The sequence below is a fragment of the Salmo salar genome, chromosome 01 (assembly GCF_965601325.2).
Source record: "Salmo salar chromosome 01, fSalSal1, whole genome shotgun sequence".
Classification (NCBI taxonomy): domain Eukaryota; kingdom Metazoa; phylum Chordata; class Actinopteri; order Salmoniformes; family Salmonidae; genus Salmo; species Salmo salar.
In genome coordinates, this window is record NC_138291.1 from 16682184 (window position 1) to 16703674 (window position 21491).

General features: G+C 43.9%; 1 protein-coding gene across 3 annotated transcripts in view; it reads left to right on the forward strand.

Moving 5' to 3' along the window:
• LOC106566627 (arf-GAP with SH3 domain, ANK repeat and PH domain-containing protein 2) overlaps positions 1-21491 on the forward strand; it is a 124163-nt gene that overhangs the window by 48836 nt on the left and 53836 nt on the right. For all 3 annotated transcript variants that reach the window (XM_014135357.3, XM_014135111.3, XM_014135177.3), the window contains exons 3-4: positions 2909-3054; positions 7612-7686. In XM_014135357.3, the coding sequence (XP_013990832.1) occupies positions 2909-3054; positions 7612-7686 (221 nt within the window). The remainder of the gene's footprint in view (positions 1-2908; positions 3055-7611; positions 7687-21491) is intronic.

The following is a 21491-nucleotide window of genomic DNA, read 5'->3' on the forward strand; positions in this document are numbered from 1 at the left end:
GTTCAAATCAAATTTTATTTGTCACATGCGCCGAATACAACAGGTGTAGACTTTACAGTGAAATGCTTCAGGGTCATGTTGGTTCCAGACTTGCTGCATTGGTATCGCTTGCCGTGTGGTAGTAGAGAGAACAGTGGATGACCTGGGTGGCTGCAATTTTTGACACATTTTAGGGCCTTCCTCTAACACCGCCTGGTATAGAGGTCCTGGATGGCAGCTTGATCAACCCCTGTGATGTACTGGCAGTATGACCTACCCTATAGCGCCTTGCGGTCACATGCCAAGCAGTTGCCATACCAAGCAGTGATGCAGCCAGTCAAGATGCTCTCAATAGTGCAGCTGTACAACTTTTGACTATCTGAGGGTCCATGCCAAATATACCGTCTCCTGAGGCGGAATCTTTTCAGCCTCCTGAGGAGGAAGAGGCATTGTCGTGCCCTCTTCACGACTGAGTTGGTGTTTTTGGACCCTGATATGTCTTTAGTGATGTGGACACAGAGGAACTTGAAACTCTCGATCCATTTCACTACAACCCGTCTATGTAAATGGGGGTGTACTCGGGCTCTTCGTTTCCTGTAGTCCACGATCAGCTCCTTTATCTTGCTGACGTTGAGGGAGAGGTTGTTGTTCTGGCACCACACTGCCAGGTCTCATCATCGGTGATCAGGCCTACCACAGTCTTGTCGTCAGCAAACTTAATGATGGTGTGGGAGTCGTGTACGGCCACGCAGTCGTGAGTGAACAGGGAGTACAGGAGGGAACTAAGCATACACCCCTGAGGGGCCCCCGTGTTGAGGGTCAGCGTGGCTGATGTGTTGTTGCCTATTTTTCCCACCTCAGAGCGGCCCGTCTGGATGTCCACGATCCAGTTGCAGAGGGAGGTGTTCAGTACCAGGGTCCTCAGCTTAGTGATGAACTTTGAGGGCACTATGGTGTTGAACGCTGAGCTGTAGTCAATGAGTAGCATTCTCACCTAGGTTTTCCTTTTGTCCATGTGGGAAAGGGCAGTGTGGAGTGCAATAAAGATTGCGTGATCTATGGGTCTGTAGGGGCGGTATGCGAATTGGAGTGGGATTGATTTTTGCCATGTAAAGATCAGAAAGTTAGTGTGTGTGTGTGTGTGTGTGTCGTCTTCTGCTGAGAGAACCCTGTGTGTATGTCCATACCTGAATAACATGCTGGCAGAGTGATTGTTAACCTGTTTAGGATAGGGGGCAGTATTTTCACAGCCGGATGAAAAAACGTACCCGATTTAAACTGGTTACTACTCTTGCCCAGAAATGAGAATATGCATATTATTAGTAGATTTGGATAGAAAACACTCTGAAGTTTCTAAAACTGTTTGAATGGTGTCTGTGAGTATAACAGAACTCGTATGGCAGGCAAAAACCTGAGAAGAATCCAACCAGGAAGTGGGAAATCTGAGAATTGTAGTTCTTTTGAATCCCTATCGAAACTACAGTGTCTGTGGGGTCACGTTGCACTTCCTAAGGCTTCCATTGGCTGTCAACAGCCTTTAGAAACGTGTTTCATCCTTCACCTGTTACTGGGCAGAAAATAGGAGCTCAGTCAATGAGTGGACTGCCTGAGGACAAAGGACTTGGTGATGCGCGAGCCCGCCAGCGCGCCGTTCCTTCTTTTTCTTGAATGAATATGCTATTATCTGGTTGGAATATTATCGACGTTTTATGTTAAAAAGACCCTAAGGATTGATTGTAAACAACATTTGACATGTTTCTACGAACGGTAATGGAACTATTTTGACTTTTCATGTCAGGATTTACGCTTGCGCGTTATGCCTTTGGATAGTGATCTGAACGCACGAACAAAAGAGGTATTTGGACATAAATATGGAGTATGTAGAACAAAAATAACATTTCTTGTGGAAGTAGGAGTCCTGGGAGTGCATTCTGATGAAGATCAGCAAAGGTAAGAGAATATTTATAATACTAATTCTGAGTTTAGTTGACCCCAGAACTTGGCGGGTATCTGTATAGCTTGCTTTGATGGCGAGCTATGTACTCAGAATATTGAAAAATGTGCTTTCTCCGTAAAGCTATTTTAGAATCTGACACAGCGGTTGCATTAAGGAGAAGTATATCTATAATTCTTTCAATAACTGTTGTAAGTTTTATCAACGTTTATGATGATTATTTTTGTAAATTGATGTGCACATTCACCGGAAGTTTTGGTGGGAATACATTTTCTAAACATCACGCGCCAATGTAAAATGGGATTTTTGGATATAAATATGAACTTTATCGAGCAAAACATACATGTATTGTGTAACATGAAGTCCTATGAGTGCCATCTGATGAAGATCATCAAAGGTTAGTGAATATTTTAGCTGTATTTTTGGTTTTTGTGATGCATGTCCTTGCTTGGAAAATGGCTGTGTGGTTTTTCTTGTGAAGTTTGTCCTGACATAATCTAATTTTATGCTTTCGCCGTAAAGCCTTTTTGAAATCGGACAATGTGGTTAGATTAACGAGAAGTTTATCTTTAAAATGGTGTAAAATAGTTGATTGTTTGAGAAAATGAAATTATGAGATTTTTTCTGTTTTGTATTTCGCGCCGTGCTATTTCACTGGCTGTTGATAGTGTGTACCACGGGTGGGACGCTAGCGTCCCACCTAGCCTATAGAAGTTAAATGGCACACTGGAGTGGTGCTGCCACTATGCATAGTGTGCTAGAGGGCGATACACTTGTTTGTTCTACTATTCACACTCACTCTGAAATGTCTCCCCAGTCCCTTGTTAAGTTTATGGCTGAATTAACTACAGAAGAGGGAGTCCTTGTCTGTACACGTTGACCGTTCCATTAATTTCTTCTTTCCATTTTCCTTAGTCCCCTCCATCACCTTGTCCTCCGTAGTCATCCTTTGTTCTTTTCTCTCCTGTGTGTCAGCCCATGTGGAGAATGAGGAGCACTACACCCAGGCCCTCGAGAAGTTTGGGGAGAACTGTGTCTACAGGGACGACCCCGACCTGGGCTCTGCCTTCCTGAAGTTCTCTGTCTTCACCAAGGAGCTCACCGCCCTCTTCAAAAACCTGGTGAGAGGGAAGACTGAGATTTTGTTCTGTTATGCACCTTCAAATTAAATTTAATTTGTCACATGCGCCAAATACAGCAGGTGTAGACCTTACAGGGAAATGTTTACCTTCAAACTAAGTATTTGTTCTGACCGATAAGACTACTATCTTGAGGAATTTTGGATTAAATAACTGTCGGTTTCTTCCGAGGTTCTGGCCTTTCTAGGGAGTTATTCCTTGCCACCGTGCTTCTACACCTCCATTGCTTGCTGTTTGGGGTTTTAGGCTGGGTTTCTGTACAGCACTATGTGACATCAGCTGATGTAAGAAGTGCTTTATAAATAAATTTGATTTATTGTGGAGGCAGCCGGGAATCAAAGCCAGGAGATTAGCCGTTCCATCCTGACTCCAACATGGCAATCTATTTCCATACCTGGCAAGCCATGTGGTCAGTTCTTGAGACAACACAGATTAAATCAACAGTGAATTAGCTCTGTGTAATTTGACGTTGTTCCTGTTGTGAGGCAAAATCCTCTAGAATGGCTGTCAGGTGTTTCTAATAAAGCTTTAGGGTTGTTTGAATTTGTATTGGAGTCAAAGCAGGATCTGAGTAAATTGGATCCAGCAGATATTTGGTCTCCAAGTAGCACTTTGGAAGCTGTGATGGAAAACTGATCTATCCAATTCCAGATTACATTCTGACCCCAGGGGATACACACAGTTAGAGCAGGATGATAGACTTTGAGGCCATCGTGTAGGAATTCCACAGACACACATACGCAGTGTTTCCCCTATATTAATTTTGTTGCGGTGGCCTATGTATGTATGTATGTATGTATGTATGTATGTATGTATGTATGTATGTATGTATGTATGTATGTATGTATGTATGTATGTATGTATGTATGTATGTATGTATGTATGTATGTATGTATGTATGTATGTATGTATGTATGTATGTATGTATGTATGTATGTATGTATGTATGTATGTATGTATGTATGTATGTATGTATGTATGTATGTATGTATGTATGTATGTATGTATGTATGTATGTATGTATGTATGTATGTATGTATGTATGTATGTATGTATGTATGTATGTATGTATGTATGTATGTATGTATGTATGTATGTATGTATGTATGTATGTATGTATGTATGTATGTATGTATGTATGTATGTATGTATGTATGTATGTATGTATGTATGTATGTATGTATGTATGTATGTATGTATGTATGTATGTATGTATGTATGTATTCCATTAAAAACATTCCATTTCCAGCTACAATATATATACATACAGACATACACACACACTACCGTTCAAAAGTTTGGGGTCACTTAGAAATGTCCTTGTTTTTTGTTGTTGTTAAAATAACATCAAATTGATCAGAAATACAGTGTAGACATTGTTAATGTTGTAAATGACTATTGTAGCTGGAAATGGCAGATTTTTAATGGAATATCTACATAGGCGCACAGAGGCCCAGTATCAGCAACCATCACTCCTGTGTTCCAATGGCACGTTGTGTTAGCTAATCCAAGTTTATCATTTTAAAAGTCTAATTGATCATTAGAAAACCCTTTTGCAATTATGTTAGCAGAGCTGAAAACTGTTGTCCTGATTAACCTCTATGGGCAAGCGTCCCACCTACTCAACAGCCAGTAATCCCGTGGCGCGATATTCAAATACCTTAGAAATGCTATTACTTCAATTTCTCAAACATATGACTATTTTACACCATTTTAAAGACAAGACTCTCGTTAATCTAACCACACTGTCCGATTTCAAAAAGGCTTTACAACGAAAGCAAAACATTAGATTATGTCAGCAGAGTACCCAGCCAGAAATAATCAGACACCCATTTTTCAAGCTAGCATATAATGTCACATAAACCCAAACCACAGCTAAATGCAGCACTAACCTTTGATCTTCATCAGATGACAATCCTAGGACATTATGTCATACAATACATGCATGTTTTGTTCAATCAAGTTCATATTTATATCAAAAACCAGCTTTTTACATTAGCATGTGACTAGCATGTGACTAGCATTCCCACCGAACACTTCCGGTGAATTTACTAAATTACTCACGATAAACGTTCACAAAAAACATAACAATTGTTTTAAGAATTATAGATACAGAACTACTTTATGCACTCGCTATGTCCGATTTTAAAATAGCTTTTCGGTGAAAGCACATTTTGCAATATTCTGAGTAGATAGCCCGGCCATCACAGGCTAGCTATTTTGACACCCACCAAGTGTGGTACTCACCAAACTCCGATTTACTATTAGAAAAGTTTGATTACCTTTGCTGTCTTCGTCAGAATGCACTCCCAGGACTTCTACTTCAATAACAAATGTTGGTTTGGTTCAAAATAATCCATAGTTATATCCAAATAGCGGCGTTTTGTTCGTGCGTTCAAGACACTATCTGATGGGTAAAGAAGGGTGACGCGCCTGACGCGTTTCGTGACAAAAAATGTCAAAATATTCCATTACCGTACTTCGAAGCATGTCAACCGCTGTTTAAAATCAATTTTTGCTATTTTTCTCGTAAAAAAGCGATAATATTCCGACCGGGAGTGGTTGTTTTCGTTCAAAGAGAGAGAAAGTAAACATGGTGTCGGCTCGGGCACGCGCCTCCAGTCTCATTGTTCTCAGATCGACCACTTACAAAATGCGCTAATGTTTTTCAGCCAGGGCCTGCAAAGCCACCATTCAGCTTTCTGGTGCCTTCTGAGAGCCTATGGGAGCGTTAGAAAATGTCACGTCATGCCAGAGATCCCCTGTTTTGGTTAGAGATGATCAAGAAGGCCATGAAATGGTCAGAGAGAGCGCTTCCTGTTTGGAATCTTCTCAGGTTTTGGCCTGCCAAATGAGTTCTGTTATACTCACAGACACCATTCAAACAGTTTTAGAAACTTTAGGGTGTTTTCTATCCAAATCAAACAATTATATGCATATTCTAGTTACTGGGCAGGAGTAGTAACCAGATTAAATCGGGTACGTTTTTTATCCGGCCGTGCAAATACTGCCCCCTAGCCCCAACAAGTTAAAGAAGCAATACAGCTGGCCTTCTTTAGACTAGTTGAGTATCTGGAGCATCAGCATTTGTGGGTTCGATTACAGGCTCAAAATGGCCAGAAACAAAGAACTTTCTTCTGAAACTTGTCAGTCTATTCTTGTTCTGAAAAATGATTGCCAAGAAACTGAAGATCTCGTACAACGCTGTGTACTACTCCCTTCACAGAACAACGCAAACTGCCTATTTAATGAAGCTGCCAGTTGAGGACTTGTGAGGCGTCTGTTTCTCAAACTAGACACTAATGTACTTGTCTTCTTGCGCAGTTGTGCACCGGGTCCTCCCACTCCTCTTTCTATTCTGGTTAGAGACAGTTTGCGCTGTTCTGTGAAGGGAGTTGATTGTGAGATGTGTCTGTTATTTGAACTCTGTGAAGCATTTATTTGTTGCAATTTCTGAGATGCAGTTAACTCTAATGAACTTATCCTCTGCAGCAGAGGTAACTCTGGGTCTTCCTTTCCTGTGGTGGTCCTCATGAGAGCCAGTTTCATCATAGTGCTTGATGGTTTTTGCGACTGCACTTGAAGAAACATTCAAAGTTATTGATATTTTCCGCATTGACTGACCTTCAGGTCTTAAAGTAATGACGGACTGTTTCTCTTTGCTTATTTAAGTTGTTCTTGTCATAATATGGACTTGGTCTTTTAGCCTTATTTGGTATCTTCTGTATACCACCCCTACCTTGTCACAACACAACTGATTGGCTGAAACGCATTAAGAAGGAAAGAAATTCCACAAATTAACTTTTAACAAACTTTTAACAAATCTGTTAATTGAAATGCGTTCCAGGTGACTACCTCATGAAGCTGGTTGAGAGAATGCTAAGAGTGTGCAAAGCTGTCAAGGCACAGGGTGGCTACTTTGAAGAATCTCAAATATAAAATATATTTTGATTTGTTTAAAACTTTTTTGTTTACTACATGATTCCATGTGTGTTATTTCATCATTTTGATGTCTTCACAATTATTCTACAATGTAGAAAATAGTAAAAATAAAGAAAAACCCTTGAATGAGTAGGTGTATCCAAACCTTTGACTGGTACTCTATGTGTGTGTGTGCATATATGTATACATATAGATATACACATTTCTGCTGAGATGCGCTTTTAAATTGATAGATGTTGTCTCAATGACTGGAAGCCTATGGGAGCAGCTGGCATGTAATTGAGCTAATGCTAGTAGCAGTGCACCCCCCACCACACCCTTGCCAAAACACTGCATATCCCTTTAATTCCACAGTAGATGTCACTTTCGAGGAAATTCAACACACCGTTGTACCGTATACAGAGGTAATGTCTTTACAAAGGGACATTGAAAACAGACCGACACACACACACATACACAAACAGAACACACACAGAACACACAACCAGCTAAGGTGAGGACATTTAAACAGCACGCAACATCTCTGGTTGTCTCTATTCACCCATGCTTGTGTTAAACCCTCTCTGACCTAAGCTTCTATCCACTGTGTCCATTCAGTTCCAGAACATGAACAACATCATCACCTTCCCTCTGGACAGCCTGCTGAAAGGAGACCTGAAAGGAGTCAAAGGGGTGAGGAACACTATCCTCTGTGTCTTTCTGTTGGACACTCACACTATCCTCCGTGTCTTTCTGTTGGACACTCACACTATCCTCTGTGTCTTTCTGTTGGACACTCACACTATCCTCTGTGTCTTTCTGTTGGACACTCACACTATCCTCCGTGTCTTTCTGTTGGACACTCACACTATCCTCTGTGTCTTTCTGTTGGACACTCACACTATCCTCCGTGTCTTTCTGTTGGACACTCACACTATCCTCTGTGTCTTTCTGTTGGACACTCACACTATCCTCCGTGTCTTTCTGTTGGACACTCACACTATCCTCCGTGTCTTTCTGTTGGACACTCACACTATCCTCCGTGTCTTTCTGTTGGACACTCACACTATCCTCCGTGTCTTTCTGTTGGACACTCACACTATCCTCCGTGTCTTTCTGTTGGACACTCACACTATCCTCCGTGTCTTTCTGTTGGACACTCACACTATCCTCCGTGTCTTTCTGTTGGACACTCATACTATCCTCCGTGTCTTTCTGTTGGACACTCATACTATCCTCCGTGTCTTTCTGTTGGACACTCATACTATCCTCCGTGTCTTTCTGTTGGACACTCACACTATCCTCCGTGTCTTTCTGTTGGACACTCACACTATCCTCCGTGTCTTTCTGTTGGACACTCACACTATCCTCTGTGTCTTTCTGTTGGACACTCACACTATCCTCCGTGTCTTTCTGTTGGACACTCACACTATCCTCCGTGTCTTTCTGTTGGACACTCACACTATCCTCCGTGTCTTTCTGTTGGACACTCACACTATCCTCTGTGTCTTTCTGTTGGACTGTATGGTGTTTGTTATTAGACCTCTATAGGGATTTGTATGAAGGTAAAGGTTCTCCTATTACCCTGCTGTACTGTGGTAAATCACGCTTCTGTGTGTGTGATGGTAATTACTAGGTACTAGCAATGTTTTGTACCTGATAGAAAACAGAGAAGCTGTATGAGATGAGTGTTTTCCTGCTGGTACAGTGTGACCTCAGACCCCATGATTTCCTGTGTGTGTGTTGGGGGTGGAAACTATAAACAGCGTACCACTCTTGCAATAGCCAACACATTAACTACACTCCATCACACATGTCAAGTCTGGGACCAGCGCACTCATTCTACTAGCTCCAGGACAAACCAGTCAGCCAGCCAGCGTGTGATGGGGCAGACAGCACACTGTAGGAATGCAGTCAGAATCCTGTCTATATCAATGGAAGGCTGGCCCCAGACAGCCCAGCCCAGACACCCCTCCGGTCTACCAGGCCTTTAATCCCATCAGCACTCATTACTTTCTGCTCTGACCTCTGCACCACAACCACGTGGGTCATAAGTTCCACTGTCTGATGTGTACAAGCACTAATGAGACTGTTCCCTCTATCTTTCTCTCGTTTTCTGTTTCTCTCTTTCATTCTCTCTCGCTCTCTCTCTCCTAAGAGAGTCTACTAGCTAGTCACTAGCTAACTACAGTAGTCCCTGGTTTACCCCATGGCTTCTCATCACTCATACATTCTCCAAGGACTCTTGCTTTCTTGGAGGACACTCTTGTTTCTGTCCCTTGCCCTCTCCCTCTCTGTCTTTCTCTCTCTTCGTTGTAACTTTGGTATCGACAGGCTACATCAGACTTGTGTACAGAGCGTTTCTTGACTGCCGAGAGTGAAGCAGTAGGCCTCTGAACTGTGAACACTGACAGAGAGGGAGAATGGTGCAGATCTGCTCACTACCCCACTGGTGACTCTCCTTACACTCTTTACATGGTGACTGGTGACTCTCCTTACACTCTTGACATGGTGACTGGGGACTCTCCTTACACTCTTGACATGGTGACTGGGGACTCTCCTTACACTCTTTACATGGTGACTGGGGACTCTCCTTACACTCTTGACATGGTGACTGGGGACTCTCCTTACACTCTTTACATGGTGACTGGGGACTCTCCTTACACTCTTGACATGGTGACTGGGGACTCTCCTTACACTCTTTACATGGTGACTGGGGACTCTCCTTACACTCTTGACATGGTGACTGGGGACTCTCCTTACACTCTTTACATGGTGACTGGGGACTCTCCTTACACTCTTGACATGGTGACTGGGGACTCTCCTTACACTCTTGACATGGTGACTGGGGACTCTCCTTACACTCTTTACATGGTGACTGGGGACTCTCCTTACACTCTTGACATGGTGACTGGGGACTCTCCTTACACTCTTTACATGGTGACTGGGGACTCTCCTTACACTCTTGACATGGTGACTGGGGACTCTCCTTACACTCTTGACATGGTGACTGGGGACTCTCCTTACACTCTTGACATGGTGACTGGTGACTCTCCTTACACTCTTTACATGGTGACTGGGGACTCTCCTTAAACTCTTTACATGGTGACTGGTGACTCTCCTTACACTCTTTACATGGTGACTGGTGACTCTCCTTACACTCTTGACATGGTGACTGGGGACTCTCCTTACACTCTTGACATGGTGACTGGGGACTCTCCTTACACTCTTGACATGGTGACTGGGGACTCTCCTTACACTCTTGACATGGTGACTGGTGACTCTCCTTACACTCTTGACATGGTGACTGGGGACTCTCCTTACACTCTTGACATGGTGACTGGGGACTCTCCTTACACTCTTTACATGGTGACTGGTGACTCTCCTTACACTCTTTACATGGTGACTCTCCTTACACTCTTGACATGGTGACTGGTGACTCTCCTTACACTCTTGACATGGTGACTGGTGACTCTCCTTACACTCTTGACATGGTGACTGGTGACTCTCCTTACACTCTTGACATGGTGACTGGGGACTCTCCTTACACTCTTGACATGGTGACTGGGGACTCTCCTTACACTCTTTACATGGTGACTGGTGACTCTCCTTACACTCTTTACATGGTGACTGGTGACTCTCCTTACACTCTTGACATGGTGACTGGGGACTCTCCTTACACTCTTGACATGGTGACTGGTGACTCTCCTTACACTCTTGACATGGTGACTGGTGACTCTCCTTACACTCTTGACATGGTGACTGGGGACTCTCCTTACACTCTTGACATGGTGACTGGGGACTCTCCTTACACTCTTTACATGGTGACTGGTGACTCTCCTTACACTCTTGACATGGTGACTGGGGACTCTCCTTACACTCTTGACATGGTGACTGGGGACTCTCCTTACACTCTTTACATGGTGACTGGTGACTCTCCTTACACTCTTGACATGGTGACTGGGGACTCTCCTTACACTCTTGACATGGTGACTGGGGACTCTCCTTACACTCTTGACATGGTGACTGGGGACTCTCCTTACACTCTTGACATGGTGACTGGGGACTCTCCTTACACTCTTTACATGGTGACTGGTGACTCTCCTTACACTCTTGACATGGTGACTGGGGACTCTCCTTACACTCTTGACATGGTGACTGGGGACTCTCCTTACACTCTTTACATGGTGACTGGGGACTCTATTTACACTCTTTACATGGTGACTGGGGACTCTCCTTACACTCTTTACATGGTGACTGGGGACTCTCCTTACACTCTTTACATGGTGACTGGGGACTCTCCTTACACTCTTTACATGGTGACTGGTGACTCTCCTTACACTCTTTACATGGTGACTGGTGACTCTCCTTACACTCTTGACATGGTGACTGGGGACTCTCCTTACACTCTTGACATGGTGACTGGGGACTCTCCTTACACTCTTGACATGGTGACTGGTGACTCTCCTTACACTCTTGACATGGTGACTGGTGACTCTCCTTACACTCTTGACATGGTGACTGGTGACTCTCCTTACACTCTTGACATGGTGACTGGTGACTCTCCTTACACTCTTTACATGGTGACTGGTGACTCTCCTTACACTCTTTACATGGTGACTGGTGACTCTCCTTACACTCTTTACATGGTGACTGGTGACTCTCCTTACACTCTTGACATGGTGACTGGGGACTCTCCTTACACTCTTGACATGGTGACTGGTGACTCTCCTTACACTCTTGACATGGTGACTGGTGACTCTCCTTACACTCTTGACATGGTGACTGGTGACTCTCCTTACACTCTTTACATGGTGACTCTCCTTACACTCTTTACATGGTGACTGGTGACTCTCCTTACACTCTTTACATGGTGACTGGTGACTCTCCTTACACTCTTGACATGGTGACTGGTGACTCTCCTTACACTCTTTACATGGTGACTGGGGACTCTCCTTACACTCTTTACATGGTGACTGGGGACTCTCCTTACACTCTTTACATGGTTACTGGGGACTCTCCTTACACTCTTTACATGGTGACTGGGGACTCTCCTTACACTCTTGACATGGTGACTGGTGACTCTCCTTACACTCTTGACATGGTGACTGGTGACTCTCCTTACACTCTTTACATGGTGACTGGTGACTCTCCTTACACTCTTTACATGGTGACTGGGGACTCTCCTTACACTCTTTACATGGTGACTGGGGACTCTCCTTACACTCTTTACATGGTGACTGGGGACTCTCCTTACACTCTTGACATGGTGACTGGTGACTCTCCTTACACTCTTTACATGGTGACTGGGGACTCTCCTTACACTCTTGACATGGTGACTGGGGACTCTCCTTACACTCTTGACATGGTGACTGGGGACTCTCCTTACACTCTTGACATGGTGACTGGGGACTCTCCTTACACTCTTTACATGGTGACTGGGGACTCTCCTTACACTCTTTACATGGTGACTGGGGACTCTCCTTACACTCTTTACATGGTGACTGGTGACTCTCCTTACACTCTTTACATGGTGACTGGGGACTCTCCTTACACTCTTTACATGGTGACTGGTGACTCTCCTTACACTCTTGACATGGTGACTGGGGACTCTCCTTACACTCTTGACATGGTGACTGGTGACTCTCCTTACACTCTTTACATGGTGACTGGTGACTCTCCTTACACTCTTTACATGGTGACTGGTGACTCTCCTTACACTCTTTACATGGTGACTGGTGACTCTCCTTACACTCTTTACATGGTGACTGGTGACTCTCCTTACACTCTTTACATGGTGACTGGTGACTCTCCTTACACTCTTTACATGGTGACTGGGGACTCTCCTTACACTCTTGACATGGTGACTGGGGACTCTCCTTACACTCTTGACATGGTGACTGGGGACTCTCCTTACACTCTTTACATGGTGACTGGGGACTCTCCTTACACTCTTGACATGGTGACTGGGGACTCTCCTTACACTCTTGACATGGTGACTGGGGACTCTCCTTACACTCTTGACATGGGGCTAATGGGGTGCTAGTCACGGTGCTCTGCTCTGACTCATTTATCCTGTCTATCCATTACCACTGAGGGAGGGGAGAGAGAGAGAGAAAGTATGTGTGTGTGAGTGAGAGACAAAGTGACAATTGAAGGCTTTCCATCCCAGCTTGCAATGTGTACCGTTCGCTATCCCCCCTCACTTTCTCATCATTATTCCTCCTTTCCTCTCCCAGGGGAAGTACCTGTGGAGAGCAGGAGGAAGACGTCTAGACCAGCCTGAGTAGTGTTTGGTAGGGAGAGAGAGAGAGACCCTCCATCCCAGACACACCGCTCTAGCCTATTTGGGGTTTCATCTAGTCTGACTCAAACATAAAACAGACTCTCCTGTCCTCCTCTATCATCAAGAGGAGACCACGTCAGATTCAGTAGTCTTTTGTTCATTGTGAGTATGCCACAGACATGAAAACTGTTCAGTAAATGCATAGTGTAAGTAAGGCTGGGGGTTGAGTTATAGCACTTTGTAGAGACGACAGCGTTAGCTTGACATTGGCTCGTATTTCAGTGACTGCGGTCTGGGATGGTACTTAGCCGTTCCTACGGGAGACTGACAGTAATTGAGCTGAGATCACAGCACTTTCACACCATAACCATTTAGTTCAAAACGGAATTGAGGCCGTTTTACGCTCCACTCATCTCTTCTTCCTGCTGTTCCCACCTCAACAGGGAAAGGATGTTGAGGATTTGACATGCTGCTCTGTGGGGTTATGAGGTTAGGACCCCTGCGTTTTCGGTTTCCTTTCACTTTGGCATTTTGATGTTACTTCCGTATGGAAGGTAAATGACTCATACACTCCTGACCTGCGGCACTGTGAGCTCAGAGTGTGTGTGTATGCGTGCAGGCGTATGTGCCTACCTGTCTGCGTGCGTGTGTGTGTAGGCCTATGTCCCTACCTGCCTGCGTGCGTGTGTGTGTAGGCCTATGTCCCTACCTGCCTGCGTGCGTGTGTGTAGGCCTATGTCCCTACCTGCCTGCCTGCGTGTGTGTAGGCCTATGTCCCTACCTGCCTGCGTGCGTGTGTGTAGGCCTATGTCCCTCCCTACCTGCCTGCGTGTGTGTGTGTAGGCCTATCTCCCTACCTGCCTGCGTGCGTGTGTGTAGGCCTATGTCCCTCCCTACCTGCCTGCGTGTGTGTGTGTAGGCCTATCTCCCTACCTGCCTGCGTGTGTGTGTGTAGGCCTATGTCCCTACCTGCCTGCCTGCGTGTGTGTAGGCCTATGTCCCTACCTGCCTGCCTGCGTGTGTGTAGGCCTATGTGCCTACCTGCCTGCCTGCGTGTGTGTAGGCCTATGTGCCTACCTGCCTGCCTGCGTGTGTGTAGGCCTATGTCCCTACCTGCCTGCCTGCGTGTGTGTAGGCCTATGTGCCTACCTGCCTGCCTGCGTGTGTGTAGGCCTTTTCCCTACCTGCCTGCCTGCGTGTGTGTAGGCCTATGTGCCTACCTGCCTGCCTGCGTGTGTGTAGGCCTATGTGCCTACCTGCCTGCCTGCGTGTGTGTAGGCCTATGTGCCTACCTGCCTGCCTGCGTGTGTGTAGGCCTATGTGCCTACCTGCCTGCCTGCGTGTGTGTAGGCCTATGTGCCTACCTGCCTGCCTGCGTGTGTGTAGGCCTATGTGCCTACCTGCCTGCCTGCGTGTGTGTAGGCCTATGTGCCTACCTGCCTGCCTGCGTGTGTGTGTAGGCCTATGTGCCTACCTGCCTGCCTGCGTGTGTGTGTGTAGGCCTATGTGCCTACCTGCCTGCCTGCGTGTGTGTGTAGGCCTATGTCCCTACCTGCCTGCCTGCGTGTGTGTAGGCCTATGTCCCTACCTGCCTGCGTGCATATGTGTGGGTGGGTGTGTGTTCAAGTTTACAGTGTATCTGGCTACACTAGCCTGGGTCCGGTCTGCTTCTACGGAGTCAAAGACAGCCCTAGAAAGCTTAAAGTAAGCCAAGATTCATATTGGTTTGGTACTTCGGTTGGAGCATCATACACTGTATGTGAAGTACTACTGAAATCTCCTTAGTCCAAACTGGAATAGGACACAACTAATGATGACACAGCATACACTCCCTGTCTGTGGCAAAGTGCTGGCTAATGCCCTCTTACTTGGTGTATAGGTTATTGTTGCTGACTGGGCCCCACAGCTCCACCTAACCCACCTTCCAACTCCAAACACTGAACATAAACAGACTGGTGGAAAGTGCTGAGACCACCAAACACCAGAGCCATGGGGATTTTCGGACTGGACTGAACACTGGGATGACGTCATCCCTTCCAATGCTAAACTTTCTGATCCTTTGTATCTATGCACACACACACACACACACACACACACACACACACACACACACACACACACACACACACACACACACACACACACAAGCAGTGGGTAGATCCTGAGTTCTGACTGATGTGAGCCCAGATGATCCCCCCCCCCCCATAGTGGGCCAGTGAGTTGTGAAACCCACCCGCCCACACGGGATGATCACTGAGCCTTTTAGCTCCTAGCACCTCTGCCAAAGGAATGATCTCACCTTTATTCCTCACCAAGAACAGATTAGGGAGTGGTAGCATCATAAATCATGGGGTTTTAACAGGTGCTCTTGACCACAGCAAGAACAGGTTGAGGACACGGGAGGTTGAAATCTGTCATTTTTCTGTTTAGGTTTGAGGTCTTGAAAAGGCCCTTACAGGTCACATTCCAATTCACTGGACAGGCATGTAGGCCTACCACTACTGCACCACCTCAACAGTGAAGTCATTCCATTCTGGAGCACTGGAAAGTACACTTCACATTTTGAAGCCTTAGAGGCCACTGGTGGCTATTGACCATGTTCGCTAAGACAAGGACAGTAGTGAAGGAGTCTAGAATAAATTAAACCAAGCAATGAAACACTTGACCAAGAAAGAGGCTGCAGGAGAATAACTCAACAGCAGAGTGCTATTTTCTATTTTAGTGGATGTGAACCCTGTTTGGCTGTGCTCCTCCAGCATTTCACACAGCTAAGTGGCCCTGCCCTGTTCCCTCTTTTTGTAATGTGGAAGCTAGTAGATACTTACCCAGTCACGCTAGGCTAGCACCCCACTCCCTACTACAGGGGTTCCCTAACGTTTTCACTCGGGGCCCACCTTCCAGCATTAGGGAACATTTTGTGTTTATTTTTATGGGCACAAGCACTGTTCATGACACAAACTGTTTACACCCCTCCTGTTGGTGGAGAACATTTTCCACGTTTAAGCTTATTTCCTGCAATTCTACCAAAACATTACAACAGTCTAGAGGCTAAAAAAACTACATAAAAAAACGTTAGCTGATATGGGCCAGTTGATCTGGATATGTCTGACAAGTTACATTTCTGCCGAACCCTAGGGGTTGCGCCCCAAAGTTTGGGAACCACTGCCCTACTGCATTGGTGGAAAAGGACGCATAAGTAAGCATTGCGCTGTTAGTCTACACCTGTTATCTACAAAGCATGTGACAAATATAATTTTATTTGACTGTTGTTGTGTGGAAGCTAGCTAGCTCGTCACTTCACTGCCCATCGAGCCGCGCACACTGAGAATGTGCTGCCCTACGCCCTGATTCCCTGCCTGATATTGTCTTGCTCCTGTGGCTTTTTTTGTTCTCTTTCGCTCTCTCTCGCTCTCTGCCACCTCATTTTTCTCTCTCCCTTTCTGTCTTCCTCTTTGTCTCTCTCGCTCTCTGCCACCTCATTTTCTCTCTCCCTTTCTGTCTTCACCACTTTGTCTCTCGCTTTCTCTCTCTTACGCTGTCTATTTTTTGTTTTCCTTCAGTAGTCGCTCTCTTTTTCTTTGGGTCTCTTACTGATTTGTTGACTGAGGGGGGGGGGTAAGCTCTGATTGCAGTTTGCGGTGAATAAAGTAAAACTTTCAATCCATTTTTCTCCAAAAGGTGGGTAAACCCTTAAAGAAATAAACTGTGTTTACTTCCATTTACCTTACCCTCCACTACACCACAGGTCACAACACAAGTACTACTGTAGAAGGAACTCTAAAGAAAGTCTGGCTTTAAACTTCATCTTGAAAGTTGTAATAGTAGAATGCACAAGGTGTAATTTGGATATTGGATAGTGCATCATCAGTTCCTCTTGTCATGTCAGTCATTGTATAGCTTAGAGAGATATAACTTATCAGAAATGTCCAGATACAGTAGCCCATGTCAGCTAACGGTTTTTTATTTCATTTTTTTTGCCCATCGATATTGTCATTGTTTTCTCACTCAAATATAACATGAATACACATTAGGCCTTTATAGAATTGCAAGAAAAATGTGCTTTAAAACTGCTAAATGTTCTTTGCACCCCATGACAAAATGTGTAGAATTGCAGGAAATAAGCTTTAAACCTGCAGCATTTTCTCCACAGGAGGGGTGTGAACAGCGTGTCGTGAACAGTGCTGGTACCCACAGAAAGACGTGGCGCTTGCAGGGGGTACCATTTGGGACGCATCTTAAAAATGAGATTTCAGGCAATATGTTTAATATGACAACAAAATAGCTCCAGATTGATTGTAATAATACGGTAGTACATTTATTGTAACAAAGCTTTAGAAAGATGAGCTTTTGTTCCAGGATGCGTCACATTTTATACCGCCTCCTTTTTTCATTCCAGTTAATGACACTATAAAAATGCCTTTATGGCGGTCACTGAATAAATTATTTGATTTGAAAAACGCTGTTACATTTTAAGGTTTCAGCAGAAAGGAGCAATACCATTTAGAAACTCATGATACTGTAGCATGATACCAGTGCTCTCTGAAGTGAGTGATCAGGATGCAGTCAGAAAATCCACAATAAAGAAACAAATTAGCAGTGCAATCAGTTAATCCATCTCATCATGTTTAACAGTATTTTCATCGGCCTCAGAAGCAGCAATTATGGCCACCGCTGCAGTGTATGGAGAGAAAATTACACAGGCAATTTCACCCGTTAATGTCTGTTTTTGTTTGTCCCTAATCACTGTTTATTCATTGGTGCAGGCAGGAAAAGGGTTGCATAATCTAGCGTTTGATCGAACAGCTGTTGAACGCTACCGTATTACGATGGGAAATCTGTTTAGCTGTTCAGTGGTGTAGCATAGGTTTGTTTGATAAAAAACATATGTATATTGAAATGTAGGAACTGGGTTCTACAGCTTGAACCCCTGCTGTCTCCACACCCTCCCCGCACAACCATCTAGATGTGTGAAAGTTAGTGTATAAGCTAATGATCCACCATCATGTATGACATTCCTGGGAGTGTGTAAACTTAAATGTTGTATTACCCTATCATACCATACCATATTGTGTTACCATTCTCTATAGTTATGTACTTGAAAATGTATCAATTGACCAATTCGGCACATTTGGGCAGACTTGATAGAAAATACGGTGCACTATTGCAATGCTTCGCTGGATCAATCTGAAACTTTGCACACACACTGCTAAATCTAAATTGCACCTAAACTGCAATATTATGGCCTTTCTCTTGCATTTCAAAGATGATGGAACAAAACAAAAAAATGGAAAACTCATTTTTTTTTTTTGTATTATCTTTTACCAGATCTAATGTGTTATATTCGCCTACATTAATTTCACATTTCCACAAACTTCAAAGTGTTTCCTTTCAAATGGTATCAAGAATATGCATATCCTTTCTTCAGGTCCTGAGCTACAGACAGTTAGATTTGTGTATGTCATTTTAGGCGAAAACAAAAAAAGGGTCGGGACTCTAGAGTAACTTCCTGGCAATTTTAATCGAATGTTCAAATCTGAGTTTGTGTGTTGTAGTGTGTCATGGCAACTTCAACTACAGTATAACAAATACATGCTCTATCGATCTTCACTTGACAAGGAATGGGCTGCGTATAGCTAAGGTTAGCCTTCCTAACAAAATACATGAGGTTTTTAACTTGGTCAACATAAATAATATTCATATTTTAGCTTTGACCGAAACTCATTTGGATGCATCTGTTAATGATGGGCAAATTAACATTCATGGATATAGTCTACTTAGAAGGGACAGGAATAGGAATGGTGGGAGTGTAGCACTGTACATTCAGAATCATATACCTTTTAAGAAGAGGGATGACAATATATGTCAAATAGAGGCACTATGGGCTCAAGTACATCTGCTTCACCAGGCACCCATATTGGTAGGATGTGTGTATAGACCTCTTAGCTCTAAGGTGTCCTATTTGTATTACTTATGCACTGGGTTTGAGCAGGCCACAGATAGTAACAGAGATGTAATTATCTTGGGTGATTTTAATATAAATTGGAAGGATCATAATAGTTCAAATATAACTACATTAATGACATATGCCGAGAGCTGTGGTTTGAAACAATTGGTTAATGATGCTACTAAGTTAGGTCACCGTTCAGATGCGTGCATTGATCTGATCATCTGTAATATACCATTGTAATGCTTAAAAGCCAGATCAATGCCAGTGCGCTGGACAGACCATAATATTGTCACCATAACCATGAACACCAAGGTTCCAAAGAAACCTCCAAGGATTGTGGTTAAGAGAAATGTTAAAACATTTAATCATGAGTAGGGCTGTTGCGGGGACCGTATTACTGGCACACCGGTCACAAGTCATGAATGCAGTCAAATTCCACGTGACTGTTTAGTAACGGTATTTAGGCTTATCCATGCTCTGATGCTGCTGATGGTCATTAGTAGCCTACCAAACTTGCTAACTGCCTGGTACTCCGCACTCTATTGTTCCTCTAGTCCCTCTGACATCAATTCAAATCAAATTGAATCAAACACTTCATGAGAGCCCATGAGCTCATGTTGCGCAACATTTCTATAGGCTATGAAATTGCGTGAGAAAAGAGTGATGGACTCTTAAAAATAAAATAAAAAGTAGGGCCCATCAACTTTCTTTAGGCTAGGGCTACTATATTTATTTCTCAACTTTCCTGATATTAAGCAAATATTCAGCACATTGCTTGTCTTTACAACAGGAGTATAGCCTGCCTGGCTGGCATGAAAATGAACCACAGGAAAAGCATCCTCCATTCACTATTTAAGTGCAGAGATGACATGTATTTTTTCCCCTGCACCTGTTTCGAGACTGGTGCATGATAATGGTCCATTCTAAATCAAAACGCATTTCACACACGTTATTTAGTATATGTAACGACAAGATTAAATCTATTAAAGTCTGATGGGGGACTATCTTATCACTTGTGAATTATATATTATCACTTGTGAATGATACCCAGTTTAAGGCAAGAAACAATGTATTTTTTTGTATTACTTTTTCGAGTCATAGTCGTACACCTCATGTAGCCTAGCCCATAGGCCTATAAGGTTTGTATCACAACTAAAGTGGCCAAATAACGTCTGAAAATTAAGCACATTAATCTGCTTTACAAAGGGTGTAGAGCCTAACTGGTATACATAAGCAGCGTGTTAGTTTCAAGCTTGGGGAAGATAATTTTAACTATAAAAAATGCACTTTTATAATAAAAGCATTACATGCATAATCACATTTGTGGTCACTTTTGATAATGGTGTTTTCCCCCCATTGCTGTGCTTATAATGTGAAGAAAAAGTAAATGTGGACCGGACTTCCAATAACTTTAATATGGATAACACAGACACCGCAGGAGTGGCTTCGGGACAAGTCTCTGAATGTCCTTGAGTGGCCCAGTCAGAGCCTGGACTTGAACCCAATCAAATATCTCTGGAGAGATCTAAAAATAGCTGTGCAGCAACACTCCCCATCCAACCTGACAGAGCTTGAGAGGATCTGCAGAGAAGAATGGGAGAAACTCCCCAAATACAGGTGTGCCAAGCTTGTATTGTCGTACCCAAGAAGACTCGAGGCTGTAATCACTGCCAAAGGTGCTTCAACAAAGTACTGAATAAAGGGTCTGAATACTTATGTAAATATGATATTTCAGATATATTACAGTTGTGGGTGGAGTTGTGTGTACAAATCTTGGTATATAGATCTGACTCATCGATCAAATCAAATTGTATTTGTCACGTGCGCCGAAAACAACAGTGGAACTCTTACTTACGAGCCCTTAACCAACAATGCAGTTTTAAGAAAAATACCTAAAAAAGAAATAAAGTAACAAATTATTAAGGAGCAACAGTAAAATAACAATAGTGAGGCTATATACAGGGGGTACCGGTACAGAGTCGATGTGCGGGGGCACCGGTTAGTCGAGGTAATTGAGGTAATATATACATGTGGGTAGAGTTATTAAGGTGACTTATGCATAGATAATAACAGAAAGTAGCAGCAGCGTAAAGGAGGGGGGGGGGGGGGCAATGCAAGTAGCCTGGGTAGCCATTTGATTAGATGTTCAGTAGTCGTATGGCTTGGAGGTAGAAGCTGTTTAGAAGCTTCTTGGACCTAGACTTGGAGCTCCGGTACTGCTTGCCATGTGGTAAGAGAGAACAGTCTATGATTTCGGTGGCTGGA